Source organism: Xyrauchen texanus, chromosome 13 (assembly GCF_025860055.1).
Source record: "Xyrauchen texanus isolate HMW12.3.18 chromosome 13, RBS_HiC_50CHRs, whole genome shotgun sequence".
NCBI classification, from domain to species: domain Eukaryota; kingdom Metazoa; phylum Chordata; class Actinopteri; order Cypriniformes; family Catostomidae; genus Xyrauchen; species Xyrauchen texanus.
Window position 1 is genome coordinate 15,349,528 of NC_068288.1, and position 23,787 is coordinate 15,373,314.

The 23,787-nt window shown below is 40.2% G+C and overlaps 2 protein-coding genes across 3 annotated transcripts in view; both read left to right on the plus strand.

Moving 5' to 3' along the window:
* Positions 1-10,429, plus strand: part of prkcaa (protein kinase C, alpha, a) — a 117,657-nt gene extending 107,228 nt beyond the window's left edge. For both annotated transcript variants that reach the window (XM_052140957.1, XM_052140958.1), the window contains one exon: positions 5,825-10,429. In XM_052140957.1, the coding sequence (XP_051996917.1) occupies positions 5,825-5,989 (165 nt within the window). In that variant the 3' untranslated portion in view covers positions 5,990-10,429. The remainder of the gene's footprint in view (positions 1-5,824) is intronic.
* A 1,310-nt stretch (positions 10,430-11,739) lies between these two features.
* Positions 11,740-23,756, plus strand: ddx17 (DEAD-box helicase 17). Its single transcript, XM_052140961.1, has 14 exons — positions 11,740-11,927; positions 12,013-12,068; positions 12,304-12,460; positions 12,653-12,749; positions 13,648-13,781; positions 13,870-13,935; positions 14,088-14,229; positions 14,386-14,546; positions 14,730-14,902; positions 17,856-17,966; positions 18,929-18,990; positions 19,073-19,132; positions 22,393-22,626; positions 22,798-23,756. Exons 2-14 carry the CDS (start codon positions 12,022-12,024, stop codon positions 23,292-23,294), a joined length of 1,941 nt encoding a protein of 646 aa, XP_051996921.1. The 5' UTR covers positions 11,740-11,927; positions 12,013-12,021; the 3' UTR covers positions 23,295-23,756.
* Positions 23,757-23,787: the final 31 nt, after the last annotated feature.

The following is a 23,787-nucleotide window of genomic DNA, read 5'->3' on the forward strand; positions in this document are numbered from 1 at the left end:
TGACGGCTCAAATAATGACCATCTAATGTTTTCAGACAGGTTTATCAAACACACAGATGGATTATGATTTTATAATTAAAATGTTATAATAAGGTAGATTGTGTATCCGTTAACATGTGCAAATGTTTAACATATATGAAATTCTTATGATGAAATAACAGACAGTATTTTTTATTTTCAAGCATTTGTTCGTCTTGGTTAAAGTTCATTTAGACAGACTATTGTTCATGTTAGTTTATAATGATGTTAACTTTCAATATTAAAAAGTCATTGATGCCACAAAATGTAATATTAAAAATGCATAGCACAAAAAGTGGCCCTCTTACCCCAGTAGTGTATTTATTATAACCCACAACCTGGGACAAGAAGCCCCCAGGGTAATGCTGTCCCAGACAGGGGCGGTTCTTGGGTCAGTAAAGATTTGGAGTTTAGCCCAGACTTCTGTGGATACATCTGAGGTCATCATGAACTGGAATACAATACACTTAATAATCAAACTTTAAATGTTACATCCGTGAGGTTTCCAGTGTTTATTTAATCCAAACAATCACAACGACACAGTTAGCATATATAAACCGCTGCTAACCTCACTTACTGCGACAGATTCACTGCTCACTACTCTCGTGAAGCATTTGCTCGCGTCTGATTTTTATATTAGGTTATTATAGATGTTCTTCTGGTACATTTCATGAACATGGACGTTAAAGAAGAGAGCTAAATGCTGGAGAGTTTCGGATATTAATGTTCTTCTGCTAGTAATCTGAGGTCAGTAGATTTCTTCAGTCCTGGAAACTGAAACTGAACTTTTGATCAGATTTTAGGAGTGAATGCACTTAACTGCATAGAGAGCTATGGGATGCTCCCTTGCTCCCTATTTATTGAATGCACTTAAGTGCATAGAGAGCTATGGGATGCTCACTTGCTCCCTATTTAGTGAACGCACTTAACTGCTTAGAGAGCTATGGGATGCTCACTTGCTCCCTATTTAGTGAACGCACTTAACTGCTTAGAGAGCTATGGGATGCTCACTTGCTCCCTATTTAGTGAACGCACTTAGCTGCATAGAGAGCTTTGGGATGCTCCCTTGCTCCCTATTTAGTGAACGCACTTAGCTGCATAGAGAGCTTTGGGATGCTCCCTTGCTCCCTATTTAGTGAACGCACTTAACTGCATAGAGAGCTATGGGATGCTCCCTTGCTCCCTATTTAGTGAACGCACTTAACTGCTTAGAGAGCTATGGGATGCTCCCTTGCTCCCTATTTAGTGAACGCACTTAGCTGCATAGAGAGCTTTGGGATGCTCCCTTGCTCCCTATTTAGTGAACGCACTTAACTGCTTAGAGAGCTATAGGATGCTCCCTTGCTCCCTATTTAGTGAACGCACTTAACTGCATAGAGAGCTATGGGATGCTCCCTTGCTCCCTATTTATTGAATGCACTTAAGTGCATAGAGAGCTATGGGATGCTCACTTGCTCCCTATTTAGTGAACGCACTTAACTGCTTAGAGAGCTATGGGATGCTCACTTGCTCCCTATTTAGTGAACGCACTTAACTGCTTAGAGAGCTATGGGATGCTCACTTGCTCCCTATTTAGTGAACGCACTTAGCTGCATAGAGAGCTTTGGGATGCTCCCTTGCTCCCTATTTAGTGAACGCACTTAGCTGCATAGAGAGCTTTGGGATGCTCCCTTGCTCCCTATTTAGTGAACGCACTTAACTGCATAGAGAGCTATGGGATGCTCCCTTGCTCCCTATTTAGTGAACGCACTTAACTGCTTAGAGAGCTATGGGATGCTCCCTTGCTCCCTATTTAGTGAACGCACTTAGCTGCATAGAGAGCTTTGGGATGCTCCCTTGCTCCCTATTTAGTGAACGCACTTAACTGCTTAGAGAGCTATAGGATGCTCCCTTGCTCCCTATTTAGTGAACGCACTTAACTGCATAGAGAGCTATGGGATGCTCCCTTGCTCCCTATTTAGTGAACGCACTTAACTGCTTAGAGAGCTATGGGATGCTCCCTTGCTCCCTATTTAGTGAACGCACTTAACTGCATAGAGAGCTATGGGATGCTCCCTTGCTCCCTATTGAGTGAACGCACTTAACTGCTTAGAGAGCTATGGGATGCTCCCTTGCGCCCTATTGAGTGAACGCACTTAACTGCATAGAGAGCTATAGGATGCTCCCTTGCTCCCTGTTTAGTGAACGCACTTAACTGCTTAGAGAGCTATGGGATGCTCCCTTGCTCCCTGTTTAGTGAACGCACTTAACTGCTTAGAGAGCTATGGGATGCTCCCTTGCTCCCTGTTTAGTGAATGCACTTAACTGCTTAGAGAGCTATGGGATGCTCCCTTGCTCCCTGTTTATTGAATGCACTTAAGTGCATAGAGAGCTATGGGATGCTCACTTGCTCCCTATTTAGTGAACGCACTTAACTGCATAGAGAGCTATAGGATGCTCACTTGCTCCCTATTTAGTGAACGCACTTAACTGCTTAGAGAGCTATAGGATGCTCCCTTGCTCCCTATTTAGTGAACGCACTTAACTGCATAGAGAGCTATAGGATGCTCCCTTGCTCCCTATTTAGTGAACGCACTTAACTGCATAGAGAGCTATGGGATGCTCCCTTGCTCCCTATTGAGTGAACGCACTTAACTGCTTAGAGAGCTATGGGATGCTCCCTTGCTCCCTATTGAGTGAACGCACTTAACTGCATAGAGAGCTATGGGATGCTCCCTTGCTCCCTATTGAGTGAACGCACTTAACTGCATAGAGAGCTATGGGATGCTCCCTTGCGCCCTATTTAGTGAACGCACTTAACTGCATAGAGAGCTATGGGATGCTCCCTTGCTCCCTATTTAGTGAACGCACTTAACTGCTTAGAGAGCTATGGGATGCTCCCTTGCTCCCTATTTAGTGAACGCACTTAACTGCTTAGAGAGCTATAGGATGCTCCCTTGCTCCCTGTTTAGTGAATGCACTTAACTGCATAGAGAGCTATGGGATGCTCCCTTGCTCCCTGTTTAGTGAATGCACTTAACTGCTTAGAGAGCTATGGGATGCTCCCTTGCTCCCTGTTTAGTGAATGCACTTAACTGCTTAGAGAGCTATGGGATGCTCCCTTGCTCCCTGTTTAGTGAATGCACTTAACTGCTTAGAGAGCTATGGGATGCTCCCTTGCTCCCTATTTATTGAATGCACTTAACTGCATAGAGAGCTATGGGATGCTCCCTTGCTCCCTATTTAGTGAACGCACTTAACTGCATAGAGAGCTATGGGATGCTCCCTTGCTCCCTATTTAGTGAACGCACTTAACTGCATAGAGAGCTATGGGATGCTCCCTTGCTCCCTATTTAGTGAACGCACTTAGCTGCATAGAGAGCTTTGGGATGCTCCCTTGCTCCCTATTTAGTGAACGCACTTAACTGCATAGAGAGCTTTGGGATGCTCCCTTGCTCCCTATTTAGTGAACGCACTTAACTGCATAGAGAGCTTTGGGATGCTCCCTTGCTCCCTATTTAGTGAACGCACGTAACTGCTTAGAGAGCTATGGGATGCTCCCTTGCTCCCTATTTAGTGAACGCACTTAACTGCATAGAGAGCTATGGGATGCTCCCTTGCTCCCTATTTAGTGAACGCACTTAACTGCATGGAGAGCTATGGGATGCTCCCTTGCTCCCTATTTAGTGAACGGACTTAACTGCATGGAGAGCTATGGGATGCTCCCTTGCTCCCTATTTAGTGAACGGACTTAACTGCATGGAGAGCTATGGGATGCTCCCTTGCTCCCTATTTAGTGAACGCACTTAACTGCATAGACAGCTATGGGATGCTCCCTTGCTCCCTATTTAGTGAACGCACTTAACTGCATAGAGAGCTATGGGATGCTCCCTTGCTCCCTATTTAGTGAATGCACTTAACTGCATAGAGAGCTATAGGATGCTCCCTTGCTCCCTATTTAGTGAATGCACTTAACTGCATAGAGAGCTATAGGATGCTCATCAGATGAAGAGGAACGTCTTAGAGTGTTAATCAATGCTTTGTACACGAGGGAATTTGAAACAGAATATAAAGATGCATAAAATTGCACATTTACAAAGAATGTCAAACCATACTCAAAATCCCCCTAATTTAGAGGGTTTTATCAAAGATGAAAGTTTGTCCAACTTTAACAGCCTTCAGTGAGAATCAGGTGAAACTGACACGTGTGTAGGTGTGTTTTCCTGTAGTGAAACTGACACGTGTGTAGATGTGTTTTCCTGTAGTGTAACTGACACGTGTGTAGGTGCGTTTTCCTGTAGTGAAACTGACACGTGTGTAGGTGTGTTTTCCTGTAGTGGAACTGACACGTGTGTAGATGCGTTTTCCTGTAGTGAAACTGACACGTGTGTAGGTGCGTTTTCCTGTAGTGGAACTGACACGTGTGTAGGTGCATTTTCCTGTAGTGAAACTGACACGTGTGTAGGTGCGTTTTCCTGTAGTGAAACTGACACGTGTGTAGGTGCGTTTTCCTGTAGTGAAACTGACACGTGTGTAGGTGTGTTTTCCTGTAGTGAAACTGACACGTGTGTAGGTGCGTTTTCCTGTAGTGAAACTGACACGTGTGTAGGTGTGTTTTCCTGTAGTGGAACTGACACGTGTGTAGGTGTGTTTTCCTGTAGTGAAACTGACACGTGTGTAGATGTGTTTTCCTTTAGTGAAACTGACACGTGTGTAGGTGTGTTTTCCTGTAGTGGAACTGACACGTGTGTAGATGTGTTTTCCTGTAGTGAAACAGACACGTGTGTAGATGTGTTTTCCTTTAGTGAAACTGACACGTGTGTAGGTGTGTTTTCCTGTAGTGGAACTGACACGTGTGTAGATGTGTTTTCCTGTAGTGAAACTGACACGTGTGTAGATGTGTTTTCCTTTAGTGAAACTGACACGTGTGTAGGTGTGTTTTCCTGTAGTGGAACTGACACGTGTGTAGATGTGTTTTCCTGTAGTGAAACAGACACGTGTGTAGATGTGTTTTCCTGTAGTGAAAATGATACGTGTGTAGATGTGTTTTCCTTTAGTGGAACTTACACGTGTGTAGATGTGTTTTCCTGTAGTGAAACAGACACGTGTGTAGATGTGTTTTCCTGTAGTGAAAATGATACGTGTGTAGATGTGTTTTCCTTTAGTGAAACTGACACGTGTGTAGATGTGTTTTCCTGTAGTGGAACTTACACGTGTGTAGATGTGTTTTCCTGTAGTGAAACAGACACGTGTGTAGATGTGTTTTCCTGTAGTGAAAATGATACGTGTGTAGATGTGTTTTCCTTTAGTGAAACTGACACGTGTGTAGATGTGTTTTCCTGTAGTGAAAATGATACGTGTGTAGATGTGTTTTCCTGTAGTGAAACTGACACGTGTGTAGATGTGTTTTCCTGTAGTGAAAATGATACGTGTGTAGATGTGTTTTCCTTTAGTGAAACTGACACGTGTGTAGATGTGTTTTCCTGTAGTGAAAATGATACGTGTGTAGATGTGTTTTCCTGTAGTGAAACTGACACGTGTGTAGATGTGTTTTCCTGTAGTGAAAATGATACGTGTGTAGATGTGTTTTCCTTTAGTGAAACTGACACGTGTGTAGATGTGTTTTCCTGTAGTGAAACTGACACGTGTGTAGATGTGTTTTCCTGTAGTGAAACTGACACGTGTGTAGATGTGTTTTCCTGTAGTGGAACTGACACGTGTGTAGATGTGTTTTCCTGTAGTGAAACTGTGAGTGATCGTGTGGCAAACACGGCACTCTCTGTGCATCACTAATCATGTCTTTCCTATCATCTCTCACTCTCTGCAGTGTGGGAAGGGGGCCGAGAACTTTGATAAGTTCTTCACACGCACACAGCCACAGCTGACCCCTCCAGATGAACTGGTCATCGCCAACATCGACCAGGCCGAATTTGATGGCTTCTCCTATGTTAACCCTCAGTTCACCAATCCTGTCATCATCAACAGTGAATAAAGAAGAGAAAATGGGGCACAAATCTTCTTCCAGAACCCCTAACCTCTGTTCTTACCGTAACTCTTTTTCTAACAAACTTTAAACCAAATCCACTGTTATTTGAAATGATGTCCTGTTGTGAAATAAACACAAGATTGTGTTTATTTCACAATCTTGCAATTCTTCTTCCATTTGTTTCAATGCAGGCCAGTCAAAAGAGTTTACCTTAATTAGGGATGCTCGATACCGCGCTCATGTACTCGTAAAAATGCTCCGATACCAAAAACCGAAACCGTCTGATGTACGAATGTAATTATGTAAGCACTCACCGCACAGATGTAAACCCCGTCATGTCCTAGTGAGATTATTAAACAGCAAAAGCTGTGATTTAATGCGATAATTATATAGTTTGCATGTAATTGAAATGAGCGTTGTGAATGTGTGCAGACGCCGGCTGCTCATCGCGGTTAAAACTCCTCCAACACCCCGTCATGAACATCGTGAACATCACTCTGTGTGTAGCCGATCACAGCGAACGGAGAATTCACTTTGTAGTGTGAGGCACATACAGACTATTTATTTCAGGAATAGCAGCTTTTGTGGTTTAATCGTGACTTTGAGTGGCGTAGCGTCAGGCTCTTCCAGAGTGGGAATCTGCCGTCAAACACTTCAAAATAAAAGCTCCACAGAAATACATCACTACTGTATAGTTCTGGAAGATTCACTGTAACACTACGAATAATGATATTAAATCAGTTGTAATTATACTTAAGCAGTAAATAACATCTGTGCAGACAAATATAACTCCAATGTTGCATTCTGTATATAAACACTAATATTTTGAAAATTAGTTGTTATATTTTCATTTGACAAGTTTGAATTCATTCATTTATTTAAACACTATTTTGATGATAACATTGAATTAAACTCTTGATATGGAATAAATGAGTATCGGACTCAGTATCTGGGAGTACCAAAAATGAAGTATTGGTACTCGTTCTCAAAGAATGGTATCGGGACATCCCTAATCTTAATGATTGAAAATAGAGAGAAGGTTTTTTTTAATAATGTTTAGGAAAGTCTGTTTACATCCCAAACTGGCTAATGTGTGTAGAGAGCAGGGGCGTAGCACCAAATTTTGGGCCCTGGGTACAAACCATCTTGCTGGGCCCCCGTACCAAATATGTATGTATAGAAAACTGACTTCTAAGGGGCCCCCCCTGCCTCGGGCCCTGGGTACTCGGTACCCTTTACCCCCCCAGTCCGACGCCCCTGGTAGAGAGCGTTTATCCACTGGCTGTATGAGGTCATCTTCATTTCAGCCACTAATTAACTGCTAAAATATATATTCTTAATTAGTATTTTGTCTCATTTTCCAGTAAAAATGTAAGTAAAATGGCACAAGATATTAAGTCTTGTTTTCAGAGAAATTGGACAAAATGTAGTAAAGTTCCTGCTTAAAACAACAAAGTCTGCCAATGGAGTAAAAACATGAACTTTTGAATTGAGATTATTTGTCTATTTGTCTCCATTGGTATTTCTCCTTCTTGTTTTAAGCATAAACTGCACTAAGTTCAATTACATTTCTTTGAAACAAGATTTGTTGCATTATTGATCTCTCAACATAACGTCCCAACAGATGCAGAGTTGTGCTTCCTGTGAACTTTGTGTAATCCAAGACATTCTTCCCATTTGGGATGTCTACAGATAATTGCCAAAGACAATAGGGGGACGTCCTTCCCATGTCCTATACCAATATATGTGTCAATGTTTTATAATGAAATCCTCTAAAGGACATTCAGCGCTCTCTTGTTTCAGTCTCCAGTGTTCATATTTCCTTTCAAATGTTTGAAATAAAATACTATTAGTCTAATGTTTGCGCAGATGATGTGACGCTTCGCACACTAGTTTTAACAACGTGAACATGTTTGCAATTCCCAGAGTTTGTGCTATGAAAAAAACTAAGTGTGCCAAGAATTCCCAAAATCCACAAATTACAGACAAATCAATATTTGAGATTTTCTTGTTTTTTAACAGCGGTTCCATGAAGAGATCGTTTACCCCCTGAGTTAGATGTTATTTATTAGTGCATATTAAATATTTCAAAGTAAATAAAAAGCAGTATAAAATCAGACTAGTTTCTAAATCTCTGAAGGATGAAAGAAGAGCAGATTTTACACAAGAAATGACAAATAAAGTGATTTCTCTTGTGATCTTGTAATGCATCTGTGTTTATGTTAAACCATAAGCACCTGACGCATCGGAACCGCTTTTGTGTCTTTGTTTGGTTTTAATAATGAAAGATATAAAAACGGATTTGAAATGAAGTGTTTAAACATGATGATCTCATCAGTGTATAAGAGTCGTGTTTTTAATCGTGTTATCTGATGTACCGACAGAATTAACTTCACATCATTGTTTACATCATTGATCGTAGAATGCCATTGTGTCATTTTCTTCATTGATTACTGTAATGGACTGCTTTGGTAACATTTAATAGGACAGTAAAGGAACATTGACATTTAAAGATGTACATTTCATTACATTATAAACTTTATATCTACATGTTTGATTACAAAATTGGGGGAAAGTTCAGAATGTGTTCGTGTCAGTCAAAGTGAAACTTAAAGGTGCACTCAGAAACGTTTTATTGTGTGATCGTGGACTGACAACGTCATTTAAAATCTAAAGTTTTCAGTCTCAGGTGTTTTTGAAGAACTTCAGTGTCCGACATGATTACTTTAATCACTGAGTGGAAGTGTCCAATAACAGGACGTTACTGAGATTAAGCCAGTAGTGTTCGGCTGGTCATGTGATTCTAACATGTGTTAGAAGCATGTCCTCTTCATGTTGGATAAAACAGCTTTTATAAGGTGACTGAGATGATATATCTTAATGTGAGCGCTCATGAACTCCGACATTTATCGCAAAATGACAATTCACGTCTTTAGGAGTTATCATTGAATCAAAAATGACTGAGTGCACCTTTAAAAGTTTAGTACAGGTTTATACAGTACTTAGTCCATGTAATGATTAATGTTGCTTTTAAATGTGTCATCATCGTTACACAGTCCGCTAGTATAATGCTATTGGTCTGATTGACATTAGTGTAATTCTTATCAGTGGTATGTACTGCTGTTAACGTTGTGACATGGACATTATCTAGTACTTAATCATTAACAAATGTTCTTTCATCAGTAGATCTTCCACCTGTACTTTATTCTGTTACCTGATTGGATGCCATGATTGTACATTGTGAGCTGATTGGCTTCTGGAACCCTACTGTGGTCTTATATCTCCGCTAGTTCCAGGTTTTATTGGTCACATACAAAACCATAAGCAGTACAACATGTAGTGAAATTATTGGTCCAACTTTTCTCCCCAGTTTACGATAAAATTATATATATATATAGAGAGAGAGAGAGAGAGAGAGAGAGATAATCAAATAAAAAAAGACACTATTAAAAAACACAATTTACAACAATAAAAGAGAAAGAAGAAATATCCTGTATGTACAAAGTATGCATATGAATATGATATAGTGCATGATGACAGATGTAGAGGTGGCAGCAGCAACAGTTTGACTGGCAATATGTACATTGTGCAGTAATGTCCACCTGCAAACATATGGTGTATAATAATGATAATGCAGTGTAATATTGCTTCAAGTGTGTGGTGTTGAATATTGAACTATGCTTGCATGTCTTGATAGGAAAAGGGTCCTCATGAAATGAATTATGTAAGAATGCTTTGTTATTCATGGAATAGAAGATTGAGATTGTTTCTGCATGTAGGATGAACATGGTAAAAATATAAGAAATTTTTCTCCCCTCTCATATTTAGTTGTGCAACCCTGGATTTTATTTCATTTTAATGTCTTTAAGTTGTAGCTTGTGATGATGAATGTCCTTTTTTTTTCTGACTTTTAAATCCTTGTCTGAGTTCCAGGATGAAATGCAAATTAAAGTTCAACAGTGCATGCACCGATGGGAAAATCAGTTCATTTCTATTTTTTCTAGCACTAATACAATTGCCAGTTTAGTGTGAACATTATTATTATTATTATTATTATTATTGTTGTTTTATTTTCCTCATAACAGCAATTAAATGGAGATTTGACACCATGCATGTACTTCATATCATCTCAAATCAATGTTCTAGTCTTTATATCAATGTATTTAATAGTTTAAGTGTGTCTTTATTGCTGTAGAAACCGTTCAATGCTAAACACAGCTTTGTCAAATTCTTTGTATTTTCCCGTGTCTGGTGTACATCAGTGCCATGCTGATCCTGGCAATAGCAGTGTTGTGCACACAGTGATGCCAGTATTCAGTGTATGTGTGCAGGTGAAGCTCTACTACTGAACGCTGTTACTGTCACCTCAGATAACAGAAGAGCATATTGTGTGTATCTGCCAATCAACCATGTACTGTTCTAAAAATAAAACAATTTGTGTAGCCATTTCTTTATCCATCTGCCTTCCCCACTCCGGTCAGTACAGAGTAATTTAAGAATAGATGATGTTAGTGCTCGTTTCTTTGCTTCAGGTTTGTGCCCTCTGTTTCTGTAGTAATCTATCATTATCTATTATAGTTCATCTTCTCTTTCTTTCACATCCTGATATTTCCCAAAAACAGATGGTCAAAAAGTACAAAGCTTAACAATTGTATTTACAAAAATCAATAATGTGAAATCATTTTTTACCACTATTCAACGATTGACCAATGAACAAAAGCAGCACCGGTTACTTTACATTATGTGGTTCTCATCTGTGTTCCTGTACTTTAATTCTGTGTTTGTGGAAGAGGACTGAAAGTTCTCCAATTTAGCCATTAACCCTAATGTATGCTATTGCAAATAAAGAGAGAAAATGAAACAGTCTGTAGTCCTTCTTGAAGATGAATGTCATTAGTGACCCTGTTTCAGGCTCTAGAGGATGAAGATAGAAATGATGAGAGTCAAAGGAAACATGAAATGGTGATAATTCATATTTTATCCAGCTGCCCAAAACTCAGCATTGCGTCAGTCCCATATCAGGATATTTGCCAAAGATCAGCTGAATCTCTTTTCAATACTGGGAAGAGAAAGTTTGAGGAAAACTAAAGACGCGGGAGTAAAACGCGGTGAGGCAGATGTGGTGGAATGTGGGATGAATTTAAAGTACTCTACAGTACTGCTAAACCTCGCCTAAATGTATAATCTGAAAATATAACGAAATAAGAGAATTATTAAGGAAATAAAAAAGTTTATTATATCAGGTGAATTGTAAGATTTGTTTACATATTCCTTATTTGATAGGAAAAAGACGGGAAAGAGCCTAATCCTAACCATATGGAGCCTGAAAAGAACATCGTACGGCAACTTCTTCCCATCGCGAATTTATTTTATTTTTAATTTTTTTCCTGCGCCCGTGGACGGTAAACAAAGCTTCCAGTAGGTGAATCACACATAGCCAATCATGATCTGCGCTGTCACGTGGAAACTGTTACTTTTCTGTGCGCGGGTAACTACCGACAAATCACAATCGTTTGTAATTAAAAGCTAAAAACATTTCAGTATATCCGTAATATATCTATAGGTTTAGAATAACTTTTCGCACTTTTTTTATTTATACATAATATTATTTTTATTATACATTAGATTAAACAAAGGCTTGGTTTTGGACTCGGATATCAGTTCGTTCAATGTTTTGATCGCAAACTCAATTCATCATCACACTACGCTGTTTCGTTGCGTTATTCTTGTACTCTGAATACAGTCTAACGTACAAACTGCTACGCCGTGAAATGGGGTGGACCCTGCGGCCTGCGACATTTTACTACACATTTCCTTACACAAAGCGCGTGTTTTTTTTAACGTTTAGTTGTTTATAAAGGTCTGCTTTACATCTGTGGCCGGTCTACAATATCATCTTAAAACATAGCACATCTCTTCAGAAAAACACATTTCTGAAAAGCAGGTAAGAACACGGTGAATTTAGTTAATCTAGAGAAATGAGAGACTGTGCTGTTATTGTTATTGTTGTTGTTATTGTTGTTGTTTAGGTAAAGGAGATGAGAGGAAGATCATATGGAGATAGAGATCGAGGACGGGACAAAGGGTATATACTTGTATTTATCATTAAACTTTATCATAATTATTTATATTTATCAGCAATATGGAGAGGTTTAATCGTCTAAAATCTGTTCAGGTGGGGCAGTGCTACTGAGAGACTAAAACTCTTGTATAATCTTCATTATTACAGTTCATCATGTGATCAAATGATTAATAAGAGTTTAGCTGCTTTTCCATACACTTCTGTTACACATTAAACACTGCTGCTCAATCTTTTACAGGCCTCGTTTTGGGTCCAGTCGACCTGTCTCACCTCCTGCCAAGAAGTTTGGGAATCCTGGAGCCCGATTGAGAAAGAAGAAATGGGACCTGGACCAGCTGCCCAAGTTTGAGAAGAACTTCTACAGTGAACACCTAGAGATCAATCGCATGAGTCCGGTAATAAACAACCTGCACATCGTTTTCTGCTTTACAACACTGTTTTAAATGTTTAAATGTATTATCAGCTTTTTTAGATATCTTTTGAGCGTTTTTGAGTTTGTGTGGTGGTTTTTTGTCTTGTAAACATGTTGTTTGTGTACTCTTGAAAGACATTTTGTCCATTGATTGATTTGTTTGAATATTGTATAGTATGATGTCGAGGAATTTCGCAGGAAAAAAGAGATTACAGTCAGAGGTGCCGGATGCCCAAAGCCCATCACCAACTTCCATCAAGCTCAGTTCCCACGTGAGTTTAGTTCAAATGTCCAGTGAAATCCCTGTCAACTGTTCCCCAGATAACAATTGTTGGTTCCCAGAACATACATTTGGGGCTCTAAATACAATTATTACTGAATTATTTATTTTATACACAATTTACTATCATATTTAATCAAACTAGTCTCGGCCTCAGATGGCAGGCCTGAGGTCTGTGTACTAACCGTCTGATGCTTATAGACCATTTCAAGAATGTAAACAACAAGGTGAGGTGAGTAACCGTGCCACCACGAGGACCTACTAAATAGTGTTATTCCAAATTAGGGAGATTAGAGGATAAAAAACAAGATATCTCATTTGTATACATATTTGAGTTCTTTAAAACTTCACATTGTGATTGTAGGATATTTTGTATATTTGGACTTTATTCGAAATTAAGTCAAATCATTACACGCTGCAAAAAATATTGGTGGCGTCCCTGTCTTAAACCAGAGCAGATGGCTCAGATGTAGCTTGCCAGTTGTTTTCAAAGACTGTAAAAACATCTGTAAATGTATTAGCTCAGTGGAGAACTGTCAGACAACGCTTTTATACAGAGACTTGTTTAATAGATATTTTTTTTAAAAGTAAAATCTGTTCAGATGGTACCATTTTTATCTTGTATAAACTTAAAGTATCTTATCTAATATTACAAATATGTAGTGATGAACCCTTGTTTCCCGTGTGAATGGCCTAGTTGCTGACATGGCATTAAAACTAAATAAATAAATATTAGCTGCTGCTTTTAAAACAAATCATTGGCTCCACTTTTAAAATACATAAGAAACATGATTTGAAGTGTCCTCCGTAGTCATTTCTGTTGTATTCTGAGTGTTTAATGAATCTGCTGTAGATTCTTGCATTGATAGCAGTGTTTGTGTGTTTTTAAGAATATGTGATGGACATACTGTTGCAGCAGAACTTTAAGGAGCCCACTGCTATCCAGGCTCAAGGTTTTCCTTTGGCTCTCAGCGGCAGAGACATGGTGGGCATCGCTCAGACCGGCTCTGGGAAAACACTTGCTGTAAGAGACCCAACATACACCCACTGCTGTAGAGGACACACTTGCTCAAATATCCACAGAACATCTCATGTTTACTTCTCCTCCACAGTATCTCCTACCTGCCATAGTGCACATTAACCATCAGTCCTACCTAGAGAGAGGGGACGGGCCCATCGTAAGTTACTGCACCTTATTCCTTTTCTGCAGCAGGTGCAATGATTTACCATAAGATCATGTTTGTTGCACTCGAGCACTAAAATGAGTCTGTTGTGTTTTGTTATTACGTTCCCTAGTTCTGACATTTCTCCTGCTCTCTACTCTGTTTAGTGCCTTGTAGTGGCACCTACACGTGAATTAGCCCAGCAGGTGCAGCAGGTGGCTTTTGAATATGGCAAATCATCCCGGATCAAGAGCACCTGTGTGTACGGTGGAGCCCCTAAGGGTCCACAGATCAGAGATTTAGAGAGAGGTAGGGGAGCTCACCCAGATCTACTAACAAAAATGTCATTTCTGTATTGCACTGAGATATTCACTTCATGTTCTGTACTCACTTGCATATTTAATTGTAATTATTATTATTATTATTGATGTGTAAAGCAATGCACTCTTGCTTGACTCCCTTTAGGTGTTGAAATCTGCATCGCCACACCGGGTCGTTTGATTGACTTCCTGGATGCAGGAAAAACCAACCTGCGCCGTTGCACCTACCTGGTCCTGGATGAGGCCGATCGAATGCTGGACATGGGATTTGAGCCTCAAATCCGCAAAATTGTTGAACAAATCAGAGTGAGTTTTGTGTTATGTTTACTTGAAACGTCATTTTGGCATGAATGTTTATGGATCACATAAACACATTAGGCATTTAGTTTAAAAATAGACCTTGTATGTTCATAATCATCATAATTGATTCTGAATACCAGTTATTTCAGCTGTGAATCTTGTCAGTTCTGCTATTTCTCTGTTCTTCAGCCTGACAGACAGACTCTGATGTGGAGTGCTACTTGGCCTAAAGAGGTCCGTCAGCTGGCGGAAGATTTTCTCCGCGACTATGTCCAGATCAATATAGGAGCTTTAGAATTGAGCGCCAACCACAATATCCTGCAGATAGTGGACGTCTGCATGGAGAATGAGAAAGACAACAAGTAAGCTGACTTTCACACTTCAAATTGTTAACCCAGGGTAATTCTTAACCCTAGGTAAACAAAAGCCTGGGTTATCTTGTTTTCAGGGGGGTATTCCAGAAAGCAGGTTTAGAGACTTACCCTTGTAAATTTACTCTGAAGTTATTTCAAAGAGCCAAACAGACTACCGCAGCAAAATAACCAATTAATACAGACATTGGGTAAGTGCATCAGTTAAGAATGTCAAACGGCATCTATAATATTCAAAATTTACTTCAATTTCAGTTGAAAAGCGCCCTCGCTCTCTCTCTCTCTCTCTCTCTCGCTCTCGCTCGCTCAAGTCTCACCCACACACACAAATGCTGAGACACATACATATGCACAAACGCACACACACAAATGCTGAGACACATACATATGCACAAACGCACACACACAAATGCTGAGACACATACATATGCACGAACGCACACACACAAATGCTGAGACACATACATATGCACAAACCCACACGCACAAATGCTGAGACACATACATATGCACAAACGCACACACACAAATGCTGTGACACATACATATGCACAAACGCACACGCACAAATGCTGTGACACATATGCACAAATGCACACACACAAATGCTGAGACACATACATATGCACAAACGCACACTCACAAATGCTGTGACACATACATATGCACAAACCCACACGCACAAATGCTGAGACACATACATATGCACAAACCCACACGCACAAATGCTGAGACACATACATATGCACAAACCCACACGCACAAATGCTGAGACACATACATATGCACAAACCCACACGCACAAATGCTGAGACACATACATATGCACAAACCCACACGCACAAATGCTGAGACACATACATATGCACAAACCCACACGCTACAAATGCTGAGACACATACATATGCACAAACCCACACGCACAAATGCTGAGACACATACATATGCACAAACCCACACGCACAAATGCTGAGACACATACATATGCACAAATGCACACGCACAAATGCTGAGACACATACATATGCACAAACCCACACGCACAAATGCTGAGACACATACATATGCACAAATGCACACGCATCAAATGCTGAGACACATACATATGCACAAACCCACACGCACAAATGCTGAGACACATACATATGCACAAACGCTACACGCTACAAATGCTGAGACACATACATATGCACAAACGCACACGCACAAATGTTGAGACACATACATATGCACAAACGCACACGCATCAAATGCTGAGACACATACATATGCACAAACGCACACGCACAAATGCTGAGACACATACATATGCACAAACCCACACGCACAAATGCTGAGACACATACATATGCACAAACGCACACGCACAAATGCTGAGACACATACATATGCACAAACGCACACGCACAAATGCTGAGACACATACATATGCACAAACGCTACACTGCGACAAATGCTGAGACACATACATATGCACAAACGCACACGCACAAATGCTGAGACACATACATATGCACAAACCCACACGCACAAATGCTGAGACACATACATATGCACAAACCCACACGCACAAATGCTGAGACACATACATATGCACAAACCCACACGCACAAATGCTGAGACACATACATATGCACAAACCCACACGCACAAATGCTGAGACACATACATATGCACAAACGCACACACACAAATGCTGAGACACATACATATGCACAAACGCACACACACAAATGCTGAGACACATACATATGCACAAACGCACACACACAAATGCTGAGACACATACATATGCACAAACGCACACACACAAATGCTGAGACACATACATATGCACAAACCCACACACACAAATGCTGAGACACATACATATGCACAAACGCACACACACAAATGCTGTGACACATATGCACAAACGCACACGCACAAATGCTGTGACACATATGCACAAACCCACACGCACAAATGCTGAGACACATACATATGCACAAACGCACACGCACAAATGCTGAGACACATACATATGCACAAACGCACACGCACAAATGCTGAGACACATACATATGCACAAACGCACACACACAAATGCTGAGACACATACATATGCACAAACGCACACGCACAAATGCTGAGACACATACATATGCACAAACGCACACACACAAATGCTGAGACACATACATATGCACAAACGCACACGCACAAATGCTGAGACACATACATATGCACAAACCCACACGCACAAATGCTGAGACACATACATATGCACAAACCCACACGCACAAATGCTGAGACACATACATATGCACAAACGCACACACACAAATGCTGAGACACATACATATGCACAAACGCACACACACAAATGCTGAGACACATACATATGCACAAACCCACACACACAAATGCTGAGACACATACATATGCACAAACGCACACACACAAATGCTGTGACACATATGCACAAACCCACACGCACAAATGCTGAGACACATATGCACAAACGCACACGCACAAATGCTGAGACACATATGCACAAACCCACACACACAAATGCTGAGACACATACATATGCACAAACGCACACACACACAAATGCTGTGACACATATGCACAAACGCACACACACACATTTTATTTCACAGAGTTTGAGTTACAAGTTACTTTATTTCGTTGCTATAGTAACAACCATAACAATATGTAATTACAAGCAGCTCCACAACACATGTAGTAAGTGATTACTGATTTACCTAAACACAATATCACAATGAACACTAAAGTGTGACTCACCGTTTCTAATAATACAGCAGCACTCACATATGTACAGTTCCTGTTGTTATCTTGTATGAACAGAAGTAAATCCTGCAGTTAGAGTTTTTCAAACCTTTCTGTGTGTCAGAACAAATCCAGATGAAAATGGTTTAAAGAAGGTTTGTGATTGCAGACTGATTCAGCTGATGGAGGAAATCATGGCTGAAAAAGAGAATAAAACCATCATCTTTGTCGAGACAAAGAAACGCTGTGATGAACTGACTCGCAGGATGCGAAGAGATGGGTGAGACTGAACTTTAGATGAACTGTCAATATAGCATGATCATTTAGTGTGGATAATGTATGAAATTATAATCCATCATAATCCATCTTAATGTGTTCTTGTCATCTCATTTAAATAAACAAATACAAATATTGCACTTGTAATAGAAGAACGACAAAATTGATCATGTGATTGTGTAATTAATGCATGTCATTTCAAATTTGAATCTTTGACCATCTTAGTTTTAATAATGTGACCGTTTATACTAAACATTTTATTCTAATGGACCGTGTTTAATGTCTTAATACTCGTTTGTTTGGCTGCTGTTGTATGATTTGCTTTCTAACATCCTGCCAGAAGTGCCGGTCACCGTTAATGGTCATTTCACAAATATCTTGAATTCTTGAATTTTCTCCGGGTTACACCAAATAACCTGAACTTTAAATAACAAAATAAAGAAATATATATATATTATTTGACTTAACAATTATTCTTGAGGGTCTAAATGGGTCCTCTCTTTTTCAAATATGAATCATATTTTAAAATAAAAATGTTCACTGCGATGAGTTCACACTCATGCCAACATTTCATTTTTTAAGATGATGTTTAGGTGTGTAGAACGGTCCAGACATTTCAGCTCCAGAACAAATACCAACATGAAGTCTGTGATGGAGAGGTGTAATCAAGGAAATGTTTCGTGTGAATTATATTTGTGATGTATTTTGAATCATTTATTACATCTGAACAAAGACAAATATTAGACTACAAACACACATTCTGCTGTTGCTCCATTCTTATATGGGATATCCCAAATCAAGTCCCACTCGTCACTTTTGTCTCTCACATTTAATAAATATCCTTTTGCACTTTACAGCTGTTGCTAATGCAGTTTCATGTTAACCCTAACTACATGTATTGGGTGAAAACAATGATTTAATTGATTTCATATTAAATCGGCTTTATTGATGTCTGTTTTCATACAGGTGGCCTGCGATGTGTATTCATGGAGACAAGAGTCAGCCAGAGAGGGACTGGGTATTGACAGGTAATGCTTTAATGTTTCAGATGTCATCAGAGATGTGTCACCGCTGAACCGTTCTCAGTGTGTCGTGATTGTGTGTTTTCAGAGTTCCGCAGCGGAAAAGCCCCAATTCTGATCGCCACTGATGTTGCCTCACGTGGTCTGGGTATGCTCCGGCATTTCACCACTTTCTCTTTCATGTTGCATTGAACGAACAAACATACTACAGGTCAAAATATTGTTTCACTGCAAAATATTAATGATGTTCATATTCAAATGATTGTTTCATCAACACTAATATTGTACACAGATATAAGCCATTCTTTCATTACAGTTGTTGGAAAAGTTTTCACAAACGGATGTTTTCTTGTTCATAGATGTTATATATCTCTGTCTCTCTCTCTCTCTGCTCTGGCCTTCTGTTATGTGCAATATTATATATTGATTTTGTGAAGGTTTGTCAACTTCACAGTTCATATGAAAATGATTCGGAGCTGATGGTGGTTGGCTGTTGGACTGGTAACTTGTCCACGAACTGTTGCAAACATGTTAAACTTGTGCTGTCTGTTTCTTGTTACTAATTTAAAAATCTTCGCACAAGTGGGGCTCACCGGCTCGCTGTTGACCCTAGCACGGATCTGGCGGAACTGCTAACCTTCCTTCCTCTTCCCTGGGTCCTAATACCAGTCTCCTTCCTGTAGAAACTATGCGCAAGTGTTTAGTTATCTTGCACAATGTTAAATGAATGTTCCGGGTTCAATATGAGTTAATCTCAATCGACAGCATTTGTGTTATAATATTGATTACCACATAAATTAATTTGGACTCGTTCCTCCTTTTCTTTAATAAAGCACAAATGTGTGTTCCAGTGACACACTTCCAATGCAAGTCAATGGGGTTTAATCTGTACACATTAAAATACTGTTTCACAAGTATAGACACAAGACATAAACAATATGTGTGTGAACATGATTTTACTGTCATTGTCTATATCTTCTGTGTGAAATAGAGACAATTCACAACTTCATTACCATGATGATATAATGTCAACAAACTCTAAAACGACTGTAAAAATGATGATTTAAACAACTTTACAGCTCAAATAATACACGAGTTTAACAGAAGAATGAATGTAAGTGCTTTTATACAATTATAATCTTCACATTTCTGTCTTTAAACCCTCTAAAAATTCCCCCCATTGACTTCCATTGGAAGTGTGTCACTGGAACACACATTTGTGCTTTATTAAAGGAGGGACGAGCCGAAATTAATTTATGTGGTAATCAACAGTGACACAATGCTGTCGATTGAACTGAACTTGTGTTGAATCCGGAATATTCCTTTAACAAGTCAATACATGCGATCAGAATTGAGTTCTGGGACATCATTGTGAGGCCAATGTGAATTTCTTATTTCTCTCATGAGACTTTTTTATTTAGTTTTGTCTGGTTTTCGTGTGCTTTATTTTCTTGATCATTTAGAAAGGAAAAGCAGATATGTTTGGGTTATGCCAGAGCTTCTTACTTTATCATTGTTCTTTCTCCCCTTCAGGACTTTTGACTAACCCAGGCGTGCTGTGCTAGTTTGGTACAGTGGCCTCCTCTACTATATAACCTGAGCCCAATCACACATTAGCACAAGACTTGATATAGATAGACTCCTGTAGAGCAGACCTGTTGATCTGGAGGATCTGGAGGGCTAGCAGCATCAACTAGCTAACATTTTGGCCTCAAATTTAGATGATAAATTGCTTGATTGACCAAACCCTACAAAACTCAATTGTATGATGCCGTGGTCCCTCGTGGCTCTGTTAGACTCCAGGATAGTCTGCCCTAAGACAGAACTGGGCCAGAATGGCCCATGGAGTGATAGAGAGATGGGAGAGAGAGGCAGTTCAGAGTGCTGGATACAGTCTGGTCCGGTTTGTGGAGGCCCTGCAACCCAGCGAGAGAGAGAGAACTGGGGGAGAGCCGGTTCTGCTCCCGCATGGCGTTGCCGGGGCAGGGCCGAGGGTGAAGGGGGGCAGCTCAGCACGTAAGCCCACATTAACCTCTTCCTCTTGGGCCGCTCCACGGGACTCAGGACTGATCCCAGCCAAGAATAACCTAACCTAGGGTAAGTACCAACCATGGCCCAGTCACTGCCCTGTTCATGAGTATTATTTCCATAGAATGGCAAGTTGAAGTTTCATTGAACGAATGTTACGCAGTGCAGTATTTTGGGCCACTGCTGTACATGAATATGTTGTATTGTTAGCAATCTTTAGATGTGTGCAATAGCATTAACTAATTATCATCATTATCCAAAAGGAGACTGTTTTCTTTTAGGGTCAATAGCAGTGTTGTCAGAGCCCCTTTTCAACTGTAATGAGAAACAGACTTTTGATGTGTCATGAAAAAAAGAAACATCCACCTTCATTTAATGAGCTGTTGACATGAAGGTTATTATAGTTTACTGAAATGTCCAAAAATAACTCAAAACCATAACTGAAACTGTCCTGCATTACAAAATCTCCGTCATGTACACACACTGATCTGAATCTGAATGTCCAACGAGGTGTTCAAGAAGACCAGAGGGCTCATCTGCCCGTATACTCGTGTAATGTATGCATAAAATAGAAATAATGTATAAACAATTAACGATAAAGCAGCGTGTGCATAACAGAAATGAAAATAGAAGTTGAAGCCACTGTGCCTCTTTTATTAAATGTCATTAATCACTTAGCTTGAGCACACACACAAAGTGCTCTGACGAACCTCATCTTAACTAGCACGAGGCACTCGTTTTATGACGAGCAGCTTCAGTCCTATACCAATTCTATTGGCATCATTTCAATAAATGTTTCCACTGTAATTTATCATCTTAACAAATAAGACATTTTTCCATCCCACGTTTTAATGCGATCATCCCAATATGTGCATATAAATATGTGGATGGAATCCTGGCTAGTGAGATGCCATCCTGCTCAGTTGGCAGACCGGGCATCACTCATCTCTGCTGTTATGCCAACAGATGTTGGCACAGTGCACCAATACAAATATATTTGTAAACTAAAAAAGCTCAGTTTGCAAATTAACTGAAACTAAATCATTTGAAATGAAAATGAATTAAAAATCAAAACAGGAATAATCTTGACATGACCCCTCGGTAACAGCAGCGTGAGTGTAAGCATCGTGTTGTTTTCTGTTTAACTTTAAAGTGATAAGAATAGATCAGCTGTTGTTTTTGTACATTGTCTTGTGTGGCACTCGTCTTTATCAGTGAAAGATGGAAATCCAAACACAGAAGAGTGAAAATACTAGAGCTGCTGTCGTAGTGAAGAAGCAAACAACGACTGACAGGATGAAGCAAAGGTACATCTGACACTCTACATCACTCTCTAATTTGTCTTTCTTCTTCCTCCTTCAATCCCTCGGCACCATAAAGACGTGGAGGATGTCAAGTTTGTCATCAACTATGACTATCCAAACTCTTCTGAAGATTATGTTCATCGCATCGGACGCACTGCCCGCAGTACCAACAAAGGAACTGCCTATACCTTTTTTACTCCTGGGAACTTGCGGCAGGCTCGTGATCTGGTGCGGGTTCTAGAGGAGGCGAGACAGGCCATTAATCCCAAACTTCTGCAGATGGTGGACACAGGCCGTGGGGCTGGTGGAGGTAAGGGTTTTAAAATGATCTACAGCTAGAAACTAATATCCAAGTCTCTGTAATGTACTGAAGAATGTATATTATGTATAAGAATGAAGTGGATTCTCAGGATAGTCCAGATTTAAGGCGACTTTGTTTTCTTATTTCATAATTTGTTGTCATTTGCGGGATTCTCCATAGGTGGACGGATGCGTTACCGTGGCAACAGCTCAAGCTCAAACAACCCCAACCTGATGTTTCAGGATGAGTGTGATCGCCGCATGCACTCTGCAAGTGGGGGTAACAAGGACAGCAGCAACAACTTCAGGACAGACGGACGATCGGGTGGGAGCAGCCGTGATGACCGGTCGTCCTCTTCTTACAGAGACCGCAGCAGGGATGGACGGAACAACTACAACAATGGGGGAGGTGACCAATACCAGAGCTATGGGGGTGGAGGAGGGGTTCAGTATGGCTCCAGAGGGGGTGGCTCCCAATCATGTGGGGGTCGGGAAGGTCAGAATCAATCTGGACCCCCACAGGGTCCGTTTGGGCAGCCTCCTCCAACCCCTCCTCAACCTGGTCCTGGTCCGCAACCGCTCATGACACAACCATTTGCTCCTCCGCCACAGCCCATCATGGGGTTCATGGGCCCTGGGCCATACCCATTTGCCCCACCGCCCCCTCCCCGAAAGTAAATCCAGAGAAATCCAGTCTTTTCTACTTGTTCTTAGTGTAACTTGCCCTGCTTCCAGTCTGTGCATTTGAATATCACAGTGTAATAAATGGTGTGCTCTCTTTATTTCTTTTTGTTATCGTAGAAAAGGATGGCTTAATATTGTTTGAAGCAGTGGTCGGTGTTGAGAGGTAAGGGCTACTCATCCAGTACGTCATATGTGTTTAAACATGTTTACAAGAGGTGCAAAATCTGCGATCTTAAGCCTCAGTGTAATGTAGGCATCGTCTTTAATGTGATAGCATCCATTTTTCTAGTATTAAAGGAATAATAATTCAAGCCAAATATTTCTCATGTTGACATTGATGTCGTCTTTGTTTGTATCTGTAGCTAAAAACATGCTTTGGAAAACTTGTATTGAATATATATTCTTTCTTTTCATACACCAGTGTTTTATAGACTTTAATAAACTGTTTGTTCCAGAGCGCTCTCCTCTCATTGATCAGCAGTGATAG

What these genes read in the sequence shown, in the direction of transcription:
- ddx17 (XM_052140961.1), top strand. Translation starts at nt 12,022, where the DNA reads ATGAGAGGAAGATCATATGGAGATAGAGATCGAGGACGGGACAAAGG. An exon ending in GCTCTGGGAAAACACTTGCT is followed by an intron (nt 13,782 to 13,869) that starts GTAAGAGACCCA and finishes TCTCCTCCACAG; the next exon opens with TATCTCCTACCTGCCATAGT. An exon ending in AAATTGTTGAACAAATCAGA is followed by an intron (nt 14,547 to 14,729) that starts GTGAGTTTTGTG and finishes TCTGTTCTTCAG; the next exon opens with CCTGACAGACAGACTCTGAT.